The sequence below is a fragment of the Tyto alba genome, unplaced genomic scaffold, assembly GCF_018691265.1.
Source record: "Tyto alba isolate M040663 unplaced genomic scaffold, T.alba_DEE_v4.0 Super-Scaffold_23, whole genome shotgun sequence".
Taxonomy (NCBI): Eukaryota; Metazoa; Chordata; class Aves; order Strigiformes; family Tytonidae; genus Tyto; species Tyto alba.
The window spans coordinates 78,336-97,815 of NW_024881297.1; the positions used below are offsets into that span (position 1 = coordinate 78,336).

Below are 19,480 nucleotides of genomic sequence, written 5' to 3' on the forward strand. Positions count from 1 at the left end.
GACAGACAAATTACAAAGTAGTTTCTGTTCCCTTGCTCCTCCAGAAATAGCCACTGTCTTCAGGCTCAAGTTCTATTCTAATTTGAGGCACAACTTTTACTGGAGTTCGTGGAGGGCTGCGAAGAAAAAGAAAGGCAAGGTAAGTGTGGGGACGACCTCCGGGCTTCTCAGCCATTCTTAACATGGTCTGCCCTGCTCAGGCCTTCTGCTAGCACAGCTCCCCAGTGACCAAATCCTGAAAAATAATTATCATCTACAACTTGCAAGAGAAAAACGGCATCTTGCAAACAAAATAGAGGGGCAACTGGTGTAAACTGGGAAAACTGTGGATCCTGGGACTTACTGAGACACCCAACAGATGGTGCCACATCTAGAAATGGAACAAACGCTCGACTCCCAGTATCAGTTCCTTGCATTATCTCACACAATACAGATTTCTGAAATGGCAGCGTACAGATATCAAGTGAATAACCTTGGCAGGCAGTACTAAACACACAGCTGGTCTTAAGGCTCACACATCCCATAAGATAATTTTAATGAGTTGGTCTGTACACTGCTCATGTCAGGAGGTAAACCCACCAATTTCATTGACCGAGGAGCTCCAAGCATCCAGTGCTTGTGCTTCCCATCAAGCTGTGCCAACACCCATACACTGCCTTTGAAATAACCTGGTGGCTGTCACCAAGATTCATTTCGCACACCCTCTAACACCTGGGAGTGTAGACACTTCTTTGACATTTCAGAGGACTACTGCTGCCTTGGTCAAGATCTGACTCCTGGCACTAGAAGGTCCAAGGTGGCCTCAAGGGACTGAGCGCTGAGAAATTGATATTTAACCCTTTGTTGCCACAATATAAGGTTATTATTTACTCTATTTTCCACCACAGACGTGGGAAAATGGATTACTTCCTCTTTGCAACATCCTGTTACGTGGCTGAAGGAAAGCGTAACAGCAATTTTCTCTCACTGTCTTGTTGGGTTTTTTTAAAAGGCTAAACAATCCCAATTAATTTAATTTGTTCCCCTGTAGACATGCTTTCTCGACTCCTCCCAGTTGCTCTGCATCTTTCTCCTGGTTTAGACCCCAAACCAGCTACTGGTACTGCAGCTGGGGTCTAACCGATGCTGGTGGAGCCCGCAGGCTCTCCACTCTCCGTCCCAAACTTTGTCTCGTTTCCTTTTAGTGTACTGCAGGATAGCTGAGATGCATCTGAGGAATCATTATCAAGTGCATTTTTTGGGTGCTTACCTTGGCATGGTGTATGACTGAAGGAAAGGAATCGTATCAGCACGACGTATGGCGTTCAAGGAATGTTGGTGATTTTTCTCCTGTCAGGGTGGGAAGAAAGTTTTTGTTTGTCATTGCCTGCAGCACTGATGGCCAAGCCCAGTCGCAGTTTCCCCTGTATACTCTCATCTCTTTGGCAATGCTTTTTTACTGCTGCCTGCCTGCCAGAGGAATTTCACAGCCTGTACATAAAAAGACTCAATTTCTCTCTCCCTCTCCTCCAGGATAAAAACCCTCAAACTGCCAACACGACCAAAAGACTCATTTCCGAAGGCTTTCACCACCTTTAGGTCTTGACACTTACCTTTTATCTACCCCTCTTTAGTTACCCTGTGCTCCTCACTGGTGCACCCAAACGCCTTACGAGAAAATAGGTGCCTCGTTGCCTATAATGGCTTTCCTTTCCTGACCCAGCATGCAAAGTGTACTCTCTGTTAATAATAATCCTATTCTTGTTATTGCTGAAGGAAAGCTGATGTTAGTAGTTGTCCTGGGTTGAGTGAGTGGTGGAGTTTTTTGGTGGCAGGGGAGGGGGCTATCGGGGCAGCCCCCTGTGAGAAGCTTCTCGAAGCTCCCCCAGCTCCAAGTCAGCTCCACCTCTGCACCAAAACTGAGCCACTCGGCTGTGCCTCTGCCAGAACGTATTTAAGAAGGGACGTGGGGAGGAGGAGTGGGACTGGTGAGGAGGAGTTGCTGCAGCTGCGTGAACACCAAGGTCAGTGGAGGAACGGAGGAAGAAAGGAGGGGGGAGGTGTGCCAGAGCAGAGACCCCCCTGTATCCTGTGGGGAGACGGCAGGGCGGCCCCCCTGCCACCCATGGAGATCTACGGTGGAGCAGACACTGATTTATGGCCTGTGAGGGGCTTTGCATGGAAGACTAAGGTTACTGTACCCAAAGGAGGCCAGGACCTTGTGGGAAAAGGTAGCCCCTGCTACTGTAGTTCAGCACTGGGAGGATTGCAGCATGCGGGGGTGTCCCACGCCGGAGCAGCTCGGGAAGGGCTGCAGCCGTGGGAGGGACTCATGTCGGAGAAAGTTAGTGACCCATCACAGAGCAGTGTGGGGAACGCTGCGGCCCGTGGGAGGAATTCATGTTGGAGAAAGTTTGTGGAGGACTGTCTGCTGTGAGAGGGGGACCACGACGGAGCAGGAGGAACAAGTTTTGGGCACTCCCCCCACCGAAGATGAAGGAAGTGGCAGCGCTGCCTGCACCCCCCATTCCCTGCCCCTGCGCCCCTGGGGGAGGAGGTAGAGATATCGGGAGCAGAGCTGAGCCCGGGAAGAAGGGAGGGGTGGGGGGAAGGTGTTCTCAAGATGTGCCAATGCTTCTCACTGTCCTACTCTGTTAGGTGTTGTTAGTGTCTGTAATAAATGTATGTTCTTTTTTTTCTTCCCCTAACAAGTCTGCCTTTTGCTCGTGATCATAAAGGGGAATTTTTCCCCATCCCAGTCCTATCTCAGACCCCAAGCCTGGCTCTCTGTCCCTTCTCATTGCCGGAGGGGAAGGGAGAGAGAGCTGCTGCGTTGGGGTTGGCTGCCAACCAGGCCTAAACCACAACAGTAGTGTTATTAGGAATATACTTCAAATTGCAGAGCACAGTTATATTCAAGGACAACACCACAGTGTTGCTGAATTCAAGCTTCTTTTACTAGTCCAAGGGCCTGATTTTTTTTTTTTCCCCCCACGTTATTTCTAATTAAAAACCAGCAAATCAATTACAGGATTATAGAAATGTACAAATGTGCAAACCGACTATTGCTCTGCTCACAGGTGATTTATCCTGTACTGTCTCAAAGGGCAACAGAGAGGTTTGCGGCAGAATTAACTCTTCCTTGACTATTTCAGCCCCACAGACGTCAAAAACAGTGCATATGATCATAAAATCCTGTGTAGCAACATTTAGGATGCAATTTGGTTTTAGCATATCAGGGCATTTTCACAGAAAATGAGGAGAATCTGTTTGGTTTACCGAGGCTAATTTTGCTCCTTTTCCTTATAAGCTAAACATTGAAAATATCTACATTGTCAGGGAAACGTCTCTTTCTCTTTGGCTTTGTTTTATAATGCTGATCTCTAAGCGTTCCTGTATCTAAAAATCACAGAGCAATGCTTAGGACTGCCTAAGGTATCTAAATGACACCAAAAGGCAAGGGACTTAGGTACCAGCTCTTAAACATAAATGATAGTTTTAAGGATGTAAAGGGCTGTGCTTTCAGGTCCTACTCCTAGAAATCACCAGCCTTGTAGCAGTACTAATTTATTAGTATCACTCATATTTCTTCCCTCCCGTCTCACGACAAAACAGCGTATTTATCTCCAGATGGCACCCACTGCTCACAGCATTTTAAAAAGTCAGCGCAAAGGCAGAAAAACTAAGGTCAGTTGTTATTCTCAATTCCTCACGTAAAAGACTAGAAAATGAAAAGTGAAAATGACTGAAAATTAAGATCATAACGATCAATTATGGGTATTAGCGTAAGAAAATAAAAAGAAGCAGAATAGCACAAAATCAAATCACCTAGGAAGGGAAATATGTTAATGGTCAACTGATTACTGCCTTGTCAGTTTAACGCACAATGCAGATCAATGACACGCTTAATTACTCTTTAAAGCGCTGATTTTTGGAACTGCTTGGCACCTAAGGAAACAAACAGTAACATGACAGCGATAGCAGTTTAGACATGCTGCAAATCCAGAACACTAGACTCAGACAAAAAAAATAAATCAAGCCATCAGCAGAGTCACCACAAAACGGCAAAGGTCAGAAAAGAGAGGAGAGAGTGGCCAAGAGGCCTGTCAGTAGCGGGATAAAAGCACTTAGGCTGGAGGCACCCGAAGGAACAACATCAATTTTGTAGCGATGCAAAGTGAGCAAAGAAAGAAGTTCACAAAACCAAAATCTGTCATAAATCAGAGGCCTGGAAATTAAAAAAAGAAAAAAAACAGACAAACAAAAGAACAAGAAAAAGTACTTCTTAAGTAACAGTAAAGCTGTGCTTTGTTTTGGTTTTTAAATCACTCTGAAGATATACATATTTTTGTACTGCAAGTCAGAGTCAAGCAGACATGCAAGAGTTCTACTCACTGTCGGCAGGTTTGCTATCACTTAGGAAAGGTTCCTGCTCCATGATGTCCATTGGTATTTTAATACTTGGGACTTTTTCTGAGTACGGGCAGTCAGACTGTGAAAGAAACGTGTAAAAGGTCTTAAAATATTTTCACTGTTCTCTCTCTTATCGTCTCCCGCAAATAAAATTTATCCTTCATATAGTTTCTGTAGGAATGAGGAAAAGAAAAGAAGAGAAAATAAAAACGCATCATGCAGCTTAGTTGCCCAGTGGTTCCCACTGGTTCCCCACTGCACCCCACCTTCCCTCTTCCTTCACGCTACAGCAGTAAAACAGATGGAAAGAATAATCTTGTGCAGTTGCTCTCTTCCCCTTTCCCCACCTCACCAGCTTGTAAGACACCATCCAATTCAGCCTGGAGTTGGTTGCAGGAAATACAGGTGGAAAATGCAGTCGTAGGCAGAAAGAGCAGGGCATTGGCTTCTGTGAAAGCCCATCAAAATGTTTTGTTCTGCTGTAATATCTGTAAACCTCTTTTTTTCTTCCCAATTGCTCTGTGAGGACGAGGGCCAGACGCAATATGGCAGAGCTTATTCCTTAAGCTGGACTGACTCAAGTCGCCCTTTAATTTGAGTCAAACCCAGTCTCAATTGCACCTCTATTTACAGTAAAATAGTTCATCAAATCCAGGGCCCCTGTAAGAATTCAGTACTCCCAGCCAGACAGGAAGAACAGCAAACTGGTCAAGAAGAGGCACAAGTGCAGAGAAAAGCCGTGCACGGGGTCCCCTGGAGTTTGGGTACCAGCATGATTTATACCCCACCAGCTTCAGAAATCCCTCTGCTTACACTCAGTAAAAGGTACTTGGAATTATTTTGCTTTTTAAAAGCCATAACCAAGAAAATAACCATAACCAAGAAAAGGCTGATATCGCGTAACTTGGCAAAGGAAGTAAGGTGATATTTGCCAGAAATGTTAACGCAACTTTCTTCCTGGAGAGAACTAGACACAGCATCGAGGATAGCGCTGGGGTGGAGGGAGGGAGACCTTCAAGTCACGGCAGGAAAACATTACAGAGGCCACAGAATTGCTCTCCCTACATTATTACTGCAATTTTTCAATTATTTTTTTAACAAAAGTGACATCCAGTGCAGTATTTCATACTCCAATAACAAAATGTTTCCTCAGGAGTATTTTTACGAGGCTGAGGGACAAGCATAGCTCAAAGAAAGATGATTCTGCAGACGAGCACTGAGGAAATGAAGCCGTCCCAAAATACCCATCTGTTTGGGACCATGACGTAAGCAGAGCGTAAGAGCTGGGCAACCTCTCCAACATACCACCGTTTCAGTGCTAATAAATAAGCACAAGAGGTCTGTGGAACAGCAATGCTGATGCTCACAGTCTGCTTTAAACTTCACTATCTAAAATGAACAGGGAGACAGAGAAAGTATCTGCAGTTGGCAAAAACACCCCATCAGGGAGAAGAGACCATTACACAGCACTTCTGATTCTGGAACTAAATATTCTAGCCCAAGATTTTTTTTACAAAAATTGTCTGGCTTTTCTTGGATCATGCATTTTTTGACATAAAATTGGAGAGAAAACCAAGGTGCTTGAGTTTTCATTAGGCAAATGGAGCAATTAGTTGTACTAATTCATACTTTGTAAAGACAAGCTGGAAGGAAAAAATGGTGAGAGTAATGAAAATCTTTCCCTGCAGCTCCTTTTTTGCTGCCCCTGGTTGTCAGCAAACCCCCAGTGAGAACTTCAGGGTGAGCCCTAACTGGCGCTGAGAGCGGGCTCCACTAATGCCAGGTTTTGCTGTATTCTTTCATCTAACACCACTTGTATTAGCAACACCCAGTGATTCTCTTCGTTGAACTCTGATCAGTGTATTGCCCACCAAATCCAACAGGATTAACTTTGAGGGGGCATGTTTCTGGAAGGGAAAAGGTGAAAAAAATCAAACCGATAATGCTGAGTGCTTTTCATTCAGGAAGCTGGTAAAAGCAAGTGCTGGGGAAAAAAAAAACAAACAACCAAAACCCAAAAAGAATTAAGAACCAACATTTTGCATAAATTCTCTTACCCAGCTTAAAACATACCAGAGATACAGGGGCCATGGCTCAGGATATGATGCTGTGGGATTCAAATCAGTCAAGAGGAGGGGACGGAGTGAAACCCTTGCCAACTATTTACTATGTGCAGTCGGCCGTTTTCTCTCATTTTGGTTTGCACAAAGTTTTCTGCTGAAGGAAACTCTCACCCTCAGCCTCCCAGGAGCTGGGGGAATGACGGGAAAGGGGAGCTTGCTGTCTGAAACAAGAGCCAACCTCCCCAGCCGGGATTCAGCTTCATTTACCATGGTGTGGATTCAGGCTACCTCCTACAACGCTGCACCCTCACCTAAGAAATTCCTAGTTTTGCCTCTTGTGGTGTACACGCTTTACTTTAGAAAGGCGGTTGTGTGTTTTCTCATTGGAATAGCCTGACTTTGTTGCCTCTAACACAGATCTGCAGAGGCGTTGTATAGCTCTCACATAAAGGACTCAGGTTCTGGCTCGTCCTCCACCAAGACTGAGGTTGCCTTTTCTGTCCTCTCAACATTGAGCAAGATCAGACGTTGGGACGGTGCAGGGGAACTCCTGGAGCTGCCTAGAAGACACCAGATGTATTATCTAACCTGCAAGGAGGGCCAATTTGGTAGACCTGCTCAGTGCAGAAAGGATGTAGACGATACCCAGCAGAAAACCCTCCAAACACACCACGAGGCACAGCAGCTGTGAGCCTCCGGTTTGGTGGCAGTGGTGCCACCTCCGTGCTCTCCTGCAAGCAGCTCTCCTGGCAGATGCACTGACCCAGCAGCACCTTCGCCGGGAGGTCATCGTTACCCCTTCCATACCAGCTAAGGAGGCCAGGGAGCAAGCAGACCAACTCTGTCAGACTGCACCAGTATGTGAAGTTCAAAACTTGTGGGCTGCAGGGCACTAGCGCCCCAGAAAGGGCCACCTGACTTTTCCTGCTGCCTGCTTCCTCCCGGAGTCCGATCCCTTCTCATTTGTTTCTCCCACTGTGTTAAAATCAGATTTTTTTTTCCCCACTTCAGGTGACCTTACCTCTACCTGCATCACAGGAAAAGCCCTTCTTCATGAACCCTATGTGAGCAGAACAAGTGACACTGTGCTTAGTACTCTCCATGTAGCCTAAACTTATTAAAGCCTAGCTCACTTTTCACATTACGAAAGGTAATGCTGACCTCCAGCCAGCTCGCCAAAGGCAGTTCCCACTTGCTATACAAAGTGCTAGATAACCAGTGTGTCTAGCGCTTCAGTATAAATTTACAGGATTTGAGTTCATGCTAGACCTGAGTAGGAGAATGTTTAAATGCATGAGGACTACATTTGTTGTATATACAGCAAAAAACAGAACAGCGTAAGGCACTTGGATCTGGTCTAGTCAGGTCACTGTGCTCAGTAAAGACACAAGCAGCTACGTTTCACTATTTTAGGGCATGCTGCAACCTGAGGTAGGATCGAAGAGCATATTGCAGAAGGGCATGCATGCTTTGCAAATATTTAGGTCATGAGTCTTACCAACAGAAAGTCGTCTTTCTTGCAATATGGCAAGCCACATCTTTTGTGATTTTAAAGAGTAAGCAAAAAAATATCAAAAAAAGAAAACCAGAATATATTCAGAAGTAACAAAACTGCTGGTGAAAACCATTCTCCTCCTAAAATGTGAAAGGCAATGACGAGGGAGAAAGGCAGTGGAGGGCAAGATGAATGAGGCAGGGTGACGAAAAGCATCCTAGCAAAGGGCATCACATCTCAGCAGGTATCTCTTGTGGAAAGTGTGGTTTCATTCTTGGCAATGCAAGTACCACCTACCACAGGCTGGTGACGTCTGGAAAAGGGAAGGCAGTGTAGAAAAGAAGTTTTGTTTGGGGGCGATTTGCTGCAGCAGCAAAAGACTGAGCTGGTCAGCTTCAAAAGAGGCTGGGAAATCCCCAGCCCCAGAGCTGGGGAGGGGCATGGATCACCCCCTGCAATTAGGTAGCCAGAAATGAGTAATTTGACAAGAGCAGAAAGCTCCTTACATCATCATTGTCACTGTCCATACTGCCCTTCTTCTTTTTCTTCTTCTTCTCGTCCTCCTTCTTTTTCTTGTCCTTTTCTGGAATGACGTCGTCAAGAAAGCTTAAGTCATGCTGGGAGAAGAGGTAGTCCATGGCTTTTCTGACTGCCACAAGTGCCAGGATCTGAAAAGGCAGAGAGGGACTTCTCAGTCACAGCTGACCTTTAACTGGGAGCACTTGGTGCATTCCTCTTGATGCTGCTTCTTAATCCCACACACTTTAATTCTGGTTGTAAATGAACACGCAGAGAACAAGGTGAACAAGGCAGGATATCTCTCTCAACTTGAAAGTCTGAACTGCAACTGCTTCATGTCAGAATGAACAGGAGCAATGTACAGAAAAGGTATGCAATCACTTAATATTCCTGCAGAGACAAAGGTCATCTTTAACAATCAACTGACAGGCATCAGGCAAAATAACAGAGACAGAATCTGAGCTTTTTTCATTTATTTTTGGAATCAGGCTACATATGCAGGTTCACAGGGGCACCCTGAGTAACTGTCTTTACTTTTTTCTCACCACTTCCGCAGATGTGAAGAAATCTTTAGAAATTAGACAAGGGCCCAGCTGTGCCCTCAGAGCTTGCGGAGTAAAGTTTACTAGGGTTGTGGCTGCATAGAACTGGAGGAAAAGCTTTTTCGCTGCAAGACTGCAATCAAAGGCACCAGGGAAAAAAAAGAAGGGACATGTCTGAAATAGGTGTTTACATCGACGCTGGGTTTAACAACAGCACCAGATGCTCACTGAGATCACATGAATGCTTTACCAAAGGATACACTGACAGACCAAAAGCTCGACTTGGCTACTGAAAGATATAACCCATTCCCCACAGCTTAAGACTGCCTTTAAGACAAAGAGTTTGTTCCCAGCAGTGATGATCAATGGCACAAACAATTTCTAGGAAAGGATCTCAAGCTTGTGTAATGATTACAGAAGTGAGAAATTACTCAGGGGGTGGCAAGATGCCATGTAGGCACCCGCAATTATCCCATTATGAATTACTTCTGTATTAAAAGTGCTCTTCCTTCAAATAAACAGAGGCTTGGCGATTGGCCAGATCTTCACAAATTGGAAGTTTATAGTCTTTTTGTTTGTGAGTGCAAATAATTGAGGGCTACATCTAAGCTGCGACTGTACCCTCGCTGAATTTGCACCATTATAACAAACTTCAGCAGACTTAGGGTTCAATCAGATTCTCTGTATTATGGGCAAAGTGTCCAAATTCAGCTTTCAACAGCACTACAACACAGCCATGAAAATGCAATGGAACGGCATGTCAGTGGGAGCTGCTGATTTTTAACGCCTTTATATACGAGCATGTGTCCCAGAAAGAACATTTGGAGGATTTTTTTTACTTGCATCGTATTTTCTTTTCTCATTTCACCAACATCAGAGAACAAATGCTTGTTCTCGTTCTGTTTTCTGCTTTCCCTCCTTCTCTCCCTTAAATAAGCTCTGCAGGTCATAATTGCACCCACAACTGAAATTCTACTTGTCCATAAACGTGAAACCAGGTGACATTGAGCCCAGATTTCTTAAGGGAGCTTCATAAAGCTTTGACTTTGAAGCCGTCTGGCCCGTCTCCAAGCCAGAGACTGGACTCGGCAGAATCTCTGGGCGTGCAGCTATGGTCCCACTGGACCCATACTCGATCCATTTGGCCCTACAGACACCTCCCTCCCCACTGTTCCAGCTGAGCTACAGGTCAGGCACCGACGTGGAGGAGGATCTACTCTGTGCTCCCTCATTTCAGATCCACAGTCACAGGTTGCAATGCCCGAGGCAAAGTGTACATGTCAACAGCCCTTAACACTTGTTTGGTTTTCATTTGGTATAAGTGCCTAATTGTGTCTGTAGCTCTAGTAATAGCAGAACAGCACAGCAAGCTGTTCCACTTAGACTCCTTCCTTGATGTAGAAATATTGTATCAGACTGACTGCACAGTGTATGTTTCAGAAACGGTTCTGTGTGATGAACATTTTATTTCTCAACATTCAAAATAAGTTTTAACGTGACTCCGATATGCATTATTAAAAAGAGGACATGCATTGTACAAACTTACATATCACTCTCCAATGTAAAACACACAAATCAACATTACTGTCTTTTTACTCAAGTTCAAGGAAAAAGACGTTCTTTTTAATTTGCTCTTGATTTAGCTAATCCTTTCCCTCTTTTTGGCATACCTCTTAGCAGTGTGCCTCACTCCTGGGCTTGTCAATTTGTGCTACTTAAGAGCAGGGGAGACTTTTTCTGTGTGGTAATTAGTGTGGACTAAAAAAGGAAAACTACGCACCTCTTGTCCGTCCATGCAGCTCAAGGAACAAACACGGCAAATCTAACCTTGGCAGCCAGGAATGGTCAAAACTGACTACACCTTTCTGGAAAAAAAATTAACTTCCCAGTTCGCTTTCCTCCAAAGGATTTGTAAATCAGGCAACACTGACCCCGTGCAGTCTTACATCAGTGCCATGAATGGAGGCAGAGCCCCGAGCTGGGGATCTGATGGGGAGAGGCTGGATTTGCCTGTTTATGGGAGGGTATAACCGTGCAAGGAAGGTGCAGGCTGCAAAAGGGAGTGATGTGAAGGAGATCATCACCTACCATGACAGGGAATATGATGGCAGCCACGGTCGACTTAAGGATCCAGAGGAGGGCCAGGCACACCACCTGCAGGAAGGTGAACAGATGGACCCTGCGCAGCGGGACGTGGCGCAGGTAGATAAAGTCAGGCTGGTGCTTTAGAGGCATCAAGAGCAGCTTCAGACGATCCATGAACTGGAAAGGAAAAGAAACGGACACTGAAACGAAACCCAGGACACACAAAAAAGAGACAGAAAAGCATTGTTCCACTATGAATTGTGACCCTGAGTCAACTTGCTTTCCTCCCATAAAAGAAACCCAGCAGAAAACCCAGCACATCTCCTCTCTCCTGACTGCCTTGTGCTTAATGCAGGGTGGGCTAAACAAGGTAACTCAGTTGCCTCAAGTGAAGGTCCTAGGTCTACGTTATATTTGGCAACTAAAGAGAAATATGGGAGTGAAGCATCTCTCAAAGCAAGGCCTTGAGGTGCCTTATTTTAAGCAACAAGACTGCATGTGCTTTGGTGATCAGTGTGTGAAGCAAAGAAGGAAGGTGCCGGTGGAAAATGCTCCACCAGCTTCAAAAGAATGGGCCTGATCTGCTGTAGCTGTGGACGCAGGGAATTTTCTCTTGAAGGAAGTACTTCGTTACCCACAAATCAGACAAAACAAGATGAATGCCCAAACTATGGTCTGCATCAAACTTTGGGTTACTTCTGCTGCCCTCCCCCGCCCCACTCCTGCCAAGCAAAGGCATGCAGCATTTAAAAACAATAAAACAATGCTTTGCTTTTTTTTTTTTTTTTTCCTCCACAAATAAACTGGGACCAGAGGTCAACAGAGGTGAGGGCAGACATCACATTACCAGAGAATAGAAAGGTACCTAACCGAAGAGTGAGGAACATGGGCAGCTTTCCCAGCAGTGTCCTTTGCCCCGTGCTGGACTGGATGGACTTGGAGTTAAACCAAAATCAGGGTTTCTCATCGAGTGAAAAACATCCTTGATGAGGGGTGAAGAGGGAAACAAGCTGCCCAGTCCCCTGACCACCTGGGCCGGGAAGCAGGGGAAATCCCCTCCAGGAGAACCAACCCCAGGGCAAACATTACAATCCTCTCATTGTCCCTTGCCCAAACGCGGGCTTGCTGCCCGCTGCTGAGACCAGATTGATCTCACACCAGTGAATGAAAGCTGGGGCCATTTTAAAGAATACCCAAGGAAATTCTCATGGTGCTCACAGAACAGGCAGTCTTTTCCCGTTAGAGCACAGCCAAGCACTAAAAAGAAAGGGCACGATTAATAGGGTGCCAGAAAGCAACAAAACCACTTCCAGCTTCCTAGGGCCAATGAGAGACACTGTCCTGTGAGAAAAGCTCCTTACGTAATATTTCCTCAATGACAAAGAACAGGGGCTTGGCTTCCCCTCCACAGCAAACAGCAATGTTCCCGCTCGTTAGCACTTCAGGATAACCCCACCATCATAAATCAGCTTCCCTTGTTTTCCTTCTGTCTGCAACAGATGCCCCATACCATCCCGGGAGCGAGCCTGGGGCCTCTGCAAGTGTAGCCTGCCCCCAACATCGCTGGGGGGCAAGATGGACCCTGGGTTTTCAAAAAGCACCCCCGCCATTGCTTACAGGGCCCAGGCTTGGCCACTCTCCCGCCGAGCAGCTCGATCCCTTTTGGTCTCAATCTCAGGACAGCCAGCCAGCGGCAATGTTTGTAAACGGTTCCTACCCTCCCCGGGTTTCTTAGGAAGGAAAAGGAGGTGGCGAAGGAGAAGGGAAAGGCTGGAGGGTTATGAAAGGAACGCCACCCAGGTTAATGCTTGACATCTCCTGGAGGAGAAGGCCCGGCTGTTGGAGGCACTCACCTGCACGCCGTTGAGGGAAGCAACACCCATGTAGAGGAAGACACCGTAGAGCACAGGCATGGGAATGAACTGCAGGGGAAGAGCAGGAGAAATTGAGTGAACAACCTCCCTGTAAGGCACATACTGTTAACACGCAGGGACAAATGTAATTCCTAGCCTGTCGTCAACTCAGATGGCACCTACAGGCAGACAAGGCAGAGTAACAAAGCCATCAACCCTTCTGCTGTGTTTTGGGAGCCGCAAGACCATTTGTGCGATCACTGGAGGGCTGAGGAGCAGGGCAGGGGCCGAATGAGCCCTGGGCTCTCCCACCGCACTGGCACTTGGACGTCTCTCCAAAAACCAGAGGGAACAACGCCAGTCAGTCATCAAATTAAAGAAGAGGTAGGATAAATGTGTTCCAGTAAGCTTCAAACTGCTTTTCACCTCTTGGTTTCTGGTGAGACTAGAAGCAGAAAATAGAGAAGGAGGAAAGGCAGCACGATCCTGTGGTATCCATCTGTGGAAATCCATTCAGAAAGGCTCTTCTCTTGAGTCCCACCTCAGCGATGACAGTCATGCGAAAGAAATCTCTGACCGCTCCATCTGTCACGCACGTTAATCCAAACCTATTCACAAATACAGGACCGTGAGTTGCTTTCTCCACTGCCTGGAACTGACCTTTCAAACATCAGCTTCTGTTCCCTCAAGTGCGAAGCGCTGCCCACTTCTCCATCACCGGTCCCGCCACTGGGGCCATCTTCCTTTGGAAGGGAGGAAGGTGCATGGTGACAACATACATGCTCCCCAGAACAAGCATCTGCCCCTCTGGTCTGAAGCACAAAGTTTTCCTCAACAGGAAAACCCACGTGTGGCTGCCAGGAGGGGGAAGCGCTCCTTGGCCCCGCAAGAAAACTGCACGCCGCCAGCGTGGCCAGCCGTAAATGGGAATACTTGAGCACAAACCACAGGCAGGAGCTGAGTAATGGCCTTTGGGTGATTTTCTCTGAACCCAAGGAGGACGGGAAGAGCTCTGCAGGAGGAAAGCCTTGGTGTAGTGACAGGCAGCTGCCACTGAACGGCAGCCGCGGCACAGCCACGGCTCCCATGTGGCTTGCAGCCAGTGCTGCCGCTGCAGGAACGTTTGTCTTCCAACCTGTGCTTGAAGCTCATTAAAAAGGCAAATTACATGGCAGTTATTCAGCAGTTTAGTATACTTCCCACCACGTTGTTCGCTGTCGTAGTGCTGTGTGCATATCCCTGGAGGCCTCGATCCCGACTGCATGCATTTCACCTGGGGCACACGAGCACCAAAGTCTCCAGACCACGTGCCATCCAAGACCAAAGCTTCCCAGCCTACATTTTTCCCTTCCCTCCCCTGAGTCTCATTCCCTATCACCTCCTGTGAGCTTCCCGATTGCTAATTCATCCTTCCATTGTATTTATTTGCTTCCTTGAGTGAGCTCTGTTGATATTTCACATTAAAAGCCAAATGTTTTTTCCACAGCCCGGGTTCAATGGTCTGTCATCACCGTGTGCCACTGTAGGGAGGGATGGGGAGCCGGCATGTGGTTTACACAGCTGTGGGTGTCCAAGGGATTCAAAGCTCTCACTGCATCTGAGGGATTAGACAAGACAAGAGAACATCTCCTCTGGCAAGTCGGGTAGGAGGCTTTCAGAGTTTAGCTTTCTAGTTCATTGACACTGCTCTCTTTCCCTCCCCTTCTATTTCTTTCTGTTTTTCAAAAAGAAAGAAAAATGTCCAAATGTTATTTCACCATTCCACGATAATTAATCCTGTAAATCATCCCTAGGTGAAACTTCAGTACATTATCCTGCAGAGTAGCAAGTGACGCCTTCATTCTGGAAGACTTTCTTTTGGCAAAGTATTCACTAACTATGGGGCTTCTGGCATAGGCATTCTGAGCAAACCTGCTGCTAGCCAACAGAATTAAAAATGTTTTTATAGGAAAGTGTCTGTCATTCTCCTAGCAAGGCCGAGGACCTGTGGAGGTCTGCCATAACTGAGCAGAAACACCAGTGACATTCAAAACCAGCACAAACAACACCGCAGAACCCACAAAAAACAAAGATGGGATTATTCTGTGGATTGCCTGTTTTATTGAATTTGGGGTCGTTAATGTTCAATTTGTTGCTAACATGAGAAGACTTACATGTTCTGCAATGCATTTAGCAAAGCAGCTCTCTAGAGCAGGAGACCCTGCCACTGGAGTTTGTTAAAGGTCCTGAAATGCTGCCAGGTACTTCTCGCTGGCACGTGGGTGAGGAGCGTGCCGATTTATCCTCAGGCGTCCTCCCACAAGGATCTTCCCCATACGCCTTCTTAGGGGAAGCATGGACAAATAATTAATGAATGAAGCAATAACAGGGGAAATAATAGACCCCAGTGGAATAGAGGAAGAGAGATCTTGCAGGGAAAGGTCACATGAGCTAACCAACAGAATTATTACAATCAGGCACTAAATTAAAGGCACGGAAATGCCTGTTTGTGCAGAGGAGGAAACTGTTACCAAGACACAGAAATTTACTAGTTGTAAAAACAATCTTAGGAAGCGAAGATAGGAACACACTGCCATTGTACAGCCACTTTCTCCACTTTATGCACAGGCAGCATCATTGCTCTCTGCCTGCCTCCTCTCCGTCGGGCTCACAGCTAACTGTGCCTCGCAGCCCCCATGGCTTCCAACCCCCTTATGACCAAAACCTCATTTGCCTCCTCCAGAAATGCTTCACCAGACACCTGCCTGCTCCATCCCGGAGTTACGATGCACGGTGCCACTGTTTCAGTATGTATGTTGCCGTTTTGACATCTTCTGCTCGTGCCATTGGTCTACAGATCCACAGAGATGGAGTTCTGCAGCTGACACCTCCAGTCGTACAGGGTGCCTGCACTTGGTGTCACTTATACCATCATCATCCCCAGAGCAGGCAGTATCCTCCAGAAGACACCGATAAGCAGGTTTTCCACTTTCATTCTACGATCTGTTGATCCACAAAGGATGCGTTTCTCCGTGGCTATGTGCCAACAGATTTTCAGGTCTTGGAAAATAGCTACCTATCTAGATTAAATGATATATCAGCAGCACATCTGTCCAAAGCCTTGGCTAAACTCACAAGAAAAAAAAATTCAGGAGATTAAGAAATCACATTTAATTGCACTGCTTCCTCCAGAAACGCGGTTTCTATACTGCTGAGCTGTGCATTGCCTCTGAACGATAAGGGATGTGCTATTTTAGGAACATCCAGCCTAGAAGAGTGAAAATGTGATTGTTGTGCTGGCTTTCTTTTTTAAAGACAAGCTGCAGGAGCCTTGCACTGCTGAGTTGTGTGTGTTGGCACCTGCACCAGGCAGGGTACAGCTCTGCTACGGCAGTGGCAACGGTCCCAAAGCTTTTTGGCCAAAACCCATGGATTGAAACTATCAGCTGTAGGCTCTGCTCATTGCCACCAGTTCTGCATATTCTCTCTCATCAAAATCCCCTCGTCTCAGTGGGCCACACACACAGCCTTTGAGCAAGCACCATATGAAGATTTTTCTTCAGTTATATGTGTTAAGATGTGCGCACACTCAAATAAATACAATGATACTTTTAAAACTACATTTCCATCGGTTAACCTGTGTCTTCCACGCAGCAACTCTACTGCATTGACAGCCACCCTTCCATCATGCCACCAGTAGGCTCTAGAGCCTTATCCGCAATGTATTTTCCATAAAACACTGGCACTGCAGAAGTGTAAGAGTGCAAAATAAAAGAAAACTTAACTTTATGCAAACGTGGAAGAAAAACCTTGAAATGAAAAAAAAATCACAGCCCCCTCCAAGACCACCAGCCCTGAAGTTTGTCACTATTACTATTTAGCACACTACAACGATGTTATTTTTAACTTCCAAAAGGTTTGTATTTAAGCTTCCAGAAAAACTGAAAAACTGCATCAGTAATTCTCAATAATCTCCTTTTCCATACTTCCATGATGAGCTTTTTTAGTCGCATAAAAATAGCCTGACAGTTGCTGTGGCCCTACTTCAGCTGTGTGAGCAGGAGGAAGAAGAAAAGGGGACTTCCTTACCTTTAGGATGGGAGCCATAAAGACAGACACACCAGTCAGAATGAAAACGATGACTCCAGTGACTCTCTGCTCCCTGAAACAAAATCACTGGGTGAGCAGGATGGCTTCAGCTTTCACTCTGTTTTTATTCCCTCTCAGAGTACTCAAAACCAACAAGAGGCCCGACAACTCATTTTTGCAGCCACATCTTCCAAGCAGCCTGGCAATTACAAGCCAACATCATCAGGAAGGTATCTTGATCCCGACCAAGCCTCATACACCTCTTTTTTCAAACACCAGATCAATTTTGGTCTACCGCCTTAGCTCTGCTGTTTGTGGATCAACAGAGTACTGCTACTGAGTAAGGAGGAGTGTGCTTTCACGTTAAACATTAGAAACTGTTAACTAGCAATCCAAATCCTCTGCACAGCAGTATTTATAGCATGCAAATAGCTAATAAATCATTAGCTCTCCACTTTCAGGTTAACAGCAGATTTTGAGTCCTGGTCATAAAACTCCAGCAGTTGGATAAATGGTTCAGGCCTCTGTGGGGTGCTGAACACGTGCCTTCATTGGCACTCACAGCCACTCCCCACATCCAAAAATACTTTTGCCAGTACTATTTCAGAGTACTGAAAGTTAGGCCATTAAATTTCTATTTAGTCACCTAAACAAGTGGCCTGATTTCCAGAAGTGCTCCTATTGAAAGCACTTCAGACCACTTAATTAAGGCAACCAAATACAGAAAAAATTGCTTGATTAAGTAGGGCTGATTGCTGTAGGCATGACAGGTTTACCTTTTTTACCATCACATTTGCTAATGAATGCCTGCCTAATTTCTGGGGACAAAGAAATCTGCAGTAAATTTATCTCCTTTCTCAAAACCTGGAAAATGGTGTCTGATCTGGCTGAATAAACTTTTGAGAAGTTACAAGGGGATTTGTCCAAGCAATTGTCAGAGACCTGCACTGCTAAATCTCACAGCCGGGTTTGGAAATACAAAAAAAGCAGCATGCAATTCTTCCTGACAAGTTTGCAGTGTCCCATGGGGACCAGAGCTCGCTCTGTAAAGCTTTGTGTATGGTGGGGTTACTTCAACATGCACACCCAACGCAGAGCGAGAAATGGTCTTGACTCCGATGTGAAGTTTCCTTCCTTCCCTCTCTTTGATCCCGCACATTTGCACAGGCTCTCCCCCGTCTACAGGCATGCACACAGTACAACAATCTTCTTCCTTTTCAAGAAAGAATATATGCAGAAGGGCTACGCCAGATAAACCTCTAACTGGATATATCCTCTGCAGACAAAAACATCTGTAAGAAGCACAGCTGATCTAAAGATTTACAACAAATCTAAGAGCTATTCCCCCCTGAACCTCTGCACGTGTCCTGCTTGAAGCAAGACTATTTATAGTACAAACTGATCTTTGCAGGCAAACAAGGCAATTAAGGCTTTTCTGGTTTGACATACCTCACTCCCAAAAACTTGGGCTGTTCTCCAGGGGCTGAAGTTTCCGTCTCCATCTTCAAGCTGTCAATGTGAGCAATGGAGATCACAGTAGCAGCAACGTACCAAGGCAGACCCATGAAGGAGCATATGATCATCAGAATGGCCACCCAGAACAAATCCAGATGATATCCAGCACCCTTCTGTGAAGGGAAACAGACAACCTTCAGCTTAATTACTCTAAATACCTACGGAATGGCCAGTGCTCTGGCCTGGGGGCAGAGGCACACCAAACAAGCAGCAGTTCCTTCTACAGCGTCTTTTGGCCAACAGAAATGGTCATAAGAAAAAGCAGAGTAAGGCACAATTTTCCTTAAAGGATGAATCACCTGCCTCTTCAGGAAACTGGTGTTACAAGCTCTGCAAACAACAGCACAGAGTAAGCATAGGAGAGCAGCAGACTTGCAAGAAGTCTGGCAAAAGACTTGTGTACACTATATAGTACTTGGAGGTTGAGTTGGTACGAGCCAAGCCCTGCGACCAGTCACACAGCACTTTACAGAGGTAGTTGACACAACAGACCATGACTTAAAGACAATCAGAGAGCATCATCTTCACCAGAAAATATTTGATGAGATATACATCATATCTTGTAAACAGTATAAGCAAGCTCTCAATATATATATCTATATTAAAAAAAATATATATATATATACATACACATCTTAGTTTTAATAGGTTTATAGTGTTCTGAAGGAGCTCTGTATTGACTCTTAAAAACCAAAAATGAAACCCCATTATAAAGTGCTATTTTTATAATGGTGTGTTCCCATTTTTTTGATGAAGTAACACAGTGACAATAACTCCAATGCCCCTCAGACCCCGGCTGCCTCCCCGCAGCACCTGCAAAAACACGATGGCCCATTTCCCCGGCACAGGGCAGTTACAGCAGCAAGAGTCTGTAGAGGGCGAGCGGATGGAAGGTGGTCTGCAAAGTGGTGTGAGCCATCTGTCTGGCTGCTCCGCTCCGAGCGCACG

The 19,480-nt window shown here is 45.9% G+C and overlaps 1 protein-coding gene across 2 annotated transcripts in view; it reads right to left on the minus strand.

Moving 5' to 3' along the window:
- SLC4A4 (solute carrier family 4 member 4) overlaps positions 1-19,480 on the minus strand; it is a 185,704-nt gene that overhangs the window by 454 nt on the left and 165,770 nt on the right. For both annotated transcript variants that reach the window (XM_042796525.1, XM_042796524.1), the window contains exons 19-26: positions 18,467-18,645; positions 17,018-17,090; positions 12,950-13,018; positions 11,100-11,273; positions 8,457-8,618; positions 4,375-4,471; positions 1,250-1,329; positions 15-116 (exon numbers count right to left, since the gene is read on the minus strand). In XM_042796525.1, the coding sequence (XP_042652459.1) occupies positions 1,286-1,329; positions 4,375-4,471; positions 8,457-8,618; positions 11,100-11,273; positions 12,950-13,018; positions 17,018-17,090; positions 18,467-18,645 (798 nt within the window). In that variant the 3' untranslated portion in view covers positions 15-116; positions 1,250-1,285. The remainder of the gene's footprint in view (positions 1-14; positions 117-1,249; positions 1,330-4,374; positions 4,472-8,456; positions 8,619-11,099; positions 11,274-12,949; positions 13,019-17,017; positions 17,091-18,466; positions 18,646-19,480) is intronic.